We start from the raw sequence: 2,334 nt of genomic DNA on the forward strand, positions 1-2,334 counted from the left end.
GGGGGATTGTATGATTATTAATGTTGTAGGAGGGTCCAGCCCATTATAGGTGGCACTATTCCTTAGGCTAGTTGTCCTGAGCCCATATAGGAAAGCTGGTGAACATGATCCTGTGAGGAAGCCGGCAAGCAGCATTCCTCCATGAATTCTGCTTCAAATCTCCTGCCTGAGTTCCTACACTTCCTTGAATGATGGCATGTGCCCTGGAAGTGTAAGCCAAATAGACCCTCTTTTAAGTTCTTTTCAGTCAGAGTGTTTTATTGCAGTAGCAGAAAGGAAACTAGAACACATACCATGGACAGAACTGTCTGTAGTGAACAAAGAACCTTTTATTAAATTGGGGTTTAATACAATTTTAACAAGCAAAGATAGGAACCTCTCCCACTGTCCCAGGAAGGAAGCCTTGCTGGGCAGAGCTCACAGTCAGAGAAGCAGGAAAAGTAAGTCTGGGTGAGGGCAGGGGGTGGTTCCCCCACCCTGACAGAATGTGGTTTTGTCCATTAGAAGAGTTGAAGAGGCAGACCAGAGCAGAAGTAGAGACTAGCATAGAGTAGGGGTATGCCCGAAGGTTGGAATGTATACTTCCTCCAGGAGAATGAAACAGATATGTGGGTTGTGGTGCTGCAGAGAAAAATGCCAGAGGACCACAGGATCAGGAAGTGGCCAGGGAACAATGAAATGAGAAGCCTCTGTAGTTGTGGTTGAGGGAAACCACGTGAAGCCTGTGGCAAGTTCATCAGATCTTGCACTGACAACACACAGGGGCACAACAGCTGGACTGACAGCAGCAGGGCTTACAGCAGCTGGACTGACAGCAGCAGGGCTTACAGCAGCTGGACTGACAGCAGCAGGGCTTGCAGCAGCTGGACTGACAGCAGCAGGGCTTGCAGCAGCTGGACTGACAGCAGCAGGGCTTGCAGCAGCTGGACTGGCAGCAGGAAGACCCACAGCCTGAAGAGCAACAGGGTTTACAGCAGCTGGACTGGCAACAGCAGGGCTTGCAGCAGCTGGACTGGCAGCAGCAGGGCTTGCAGCAGCTGGACTGGCAACAACTTCCTTTGCAGCCCCCACAGGAGCCACAGCCTCCACAGGAGCCACAGCCTCCCTTGCAGCCCCCACAGGAGCCACAGCCTCCCTTGCAGCCTCCACAGGAGCCACAGCCTCCCTTGCAGCCCCCACAGGAGCCACAACCTCCCTTGCAGCCACCACAGGAGCCACAGCCTCCCTTGCAGCCCCCACAGCTGGAGCAGGAACAGGCTGGCACACAACAGCACACAGGCTTGCAGCAGCACACAGGCTTGCAACAGCTGGAGCCACAGCCCCCACAGCTGGAGCCACAGCCTCCTGAACAGCCACAGCAGCTCATGGTTCTGGAGTTTGGTTGAGGATGGAGTAGGTCAGAGGAGCAGGTGGAGAGGAAATGTGCAGATGTGGAGCCTCCTGAGCCTGGGTCTTTATATCCCTGCCCAGGTCAGGTGTGAGGCTGCACATGGTCACTTCCCTGTTGTTGTTTGTGTCCTTATCTGGCTGTGTCTTTGTTTCCTCTTTCCTCCCTGCTGCTCATTCCTCACCTCCTGTGGATTGTCTTGTGTTGACTGAGTCTCAGGTGCAGGTCTGGCCCATGTACCACCAGTGACCTGGTACTCCTCAGATACTTCTCTGCAGCTTCTGCAGGGACACTTTGGAGAGGATGTCATTGGTGTGAACTTGACCCTTGTCCTTGCCTGGGTGTAGCCCTGTCTGTCCCCCCCCCCCCCCCCCGTGTGAAGATGTTGCCTGTCTGTGGATGTTGAACAACTCCAGAGCCCAGCTCCATGAAGACCTAAGTCCAACTTGGAAGGCAGAGGATGGCCTGTAGTCTTGCCTTGATCAGGGAGGACAGAGAGCTGCTGACAGGTCCTCCCACACAATAGTTTCAGCACTATCCTAGGCACACCCCCTTGGTGCTGCAGAGCTCATAGCCATGTCCAGAGGCAGGCTGAGGTGTGTTCCAGGTCAGCTCAGCATGGTAGGAGGGATGGGCTCAGTGAGAAAACTGTAAGCTGTCTGGTGCATCTCAGAAGAATAACTCCTCAACAGGAATAATTAATTAGTCCACACTGGAAGGGACTGGGTGACTCCTCATCCACCCATCCCAGTGAGGACAGGTAAGTGGACACCATCACTATCCTTGTCCTCTATGGTTCTATTCCATAATCTGAGAAGGGGACCTTGACTGAGGATTGAGTCTGCAAGGCCTGCTGCAGTCCTGAAGACCTGTGTGTGTGTGTGTGTGTGTGTGTGTGTGTGAGAAAGAGAGAGAGAGAGAGAGAGAGAGAGAGAGAGAGAGAGAGA

The 2,334-nt window shown here is 53.4% G+C and overlaps 1 protein-coding gene across 1 annotated transcript; it reads right to left on the minus strand.

Moving 5' to 3' along the window:
- Window positions 1-318: 318 nt before the first annotated feature.
- LOC110334837 (keratin-associated protein 5-5) lies at window positions 319-1,427 on the minus strand. Its single transcript, XM_021216809.1, has one exon. It carries the CDS (start codon window positions 1,364-1,366, stop codon window positions 737-739), a length of 630 nt encoding a protein of 209 aa, XP_021072468.1. The 5' UTR covers window positions 1,367-1,427; the 3' UTR covers window positions 319-736.
- Between the last annotated feature and the right edge of the window lie 907 nt (window positions 1,428-2,334).

This window comes from Mus pahari, chromosome 1, assembly GCF_900095145.1.
Source record: "Mus pahari chromosome 1, PAHARI_EIJ_v1.1, whole genome shotgun sequence".
Lineage (NCBI taxonomy): Eukaryota > Metazoa > Chordata > Mammalia > Rodentia > Muridae > Mus > Mus pahari.

Bases quoted from the DNA above. Each gene is read 5' to 3' on its own strand.
- LOC110334837 (XM_021216809.1), bottom strand. From the start codon at position 1,366: ATGAGCTGCTGTGGCTGTTCAGGAGGCTGTGGCTCCAGCTGTGGGGGC.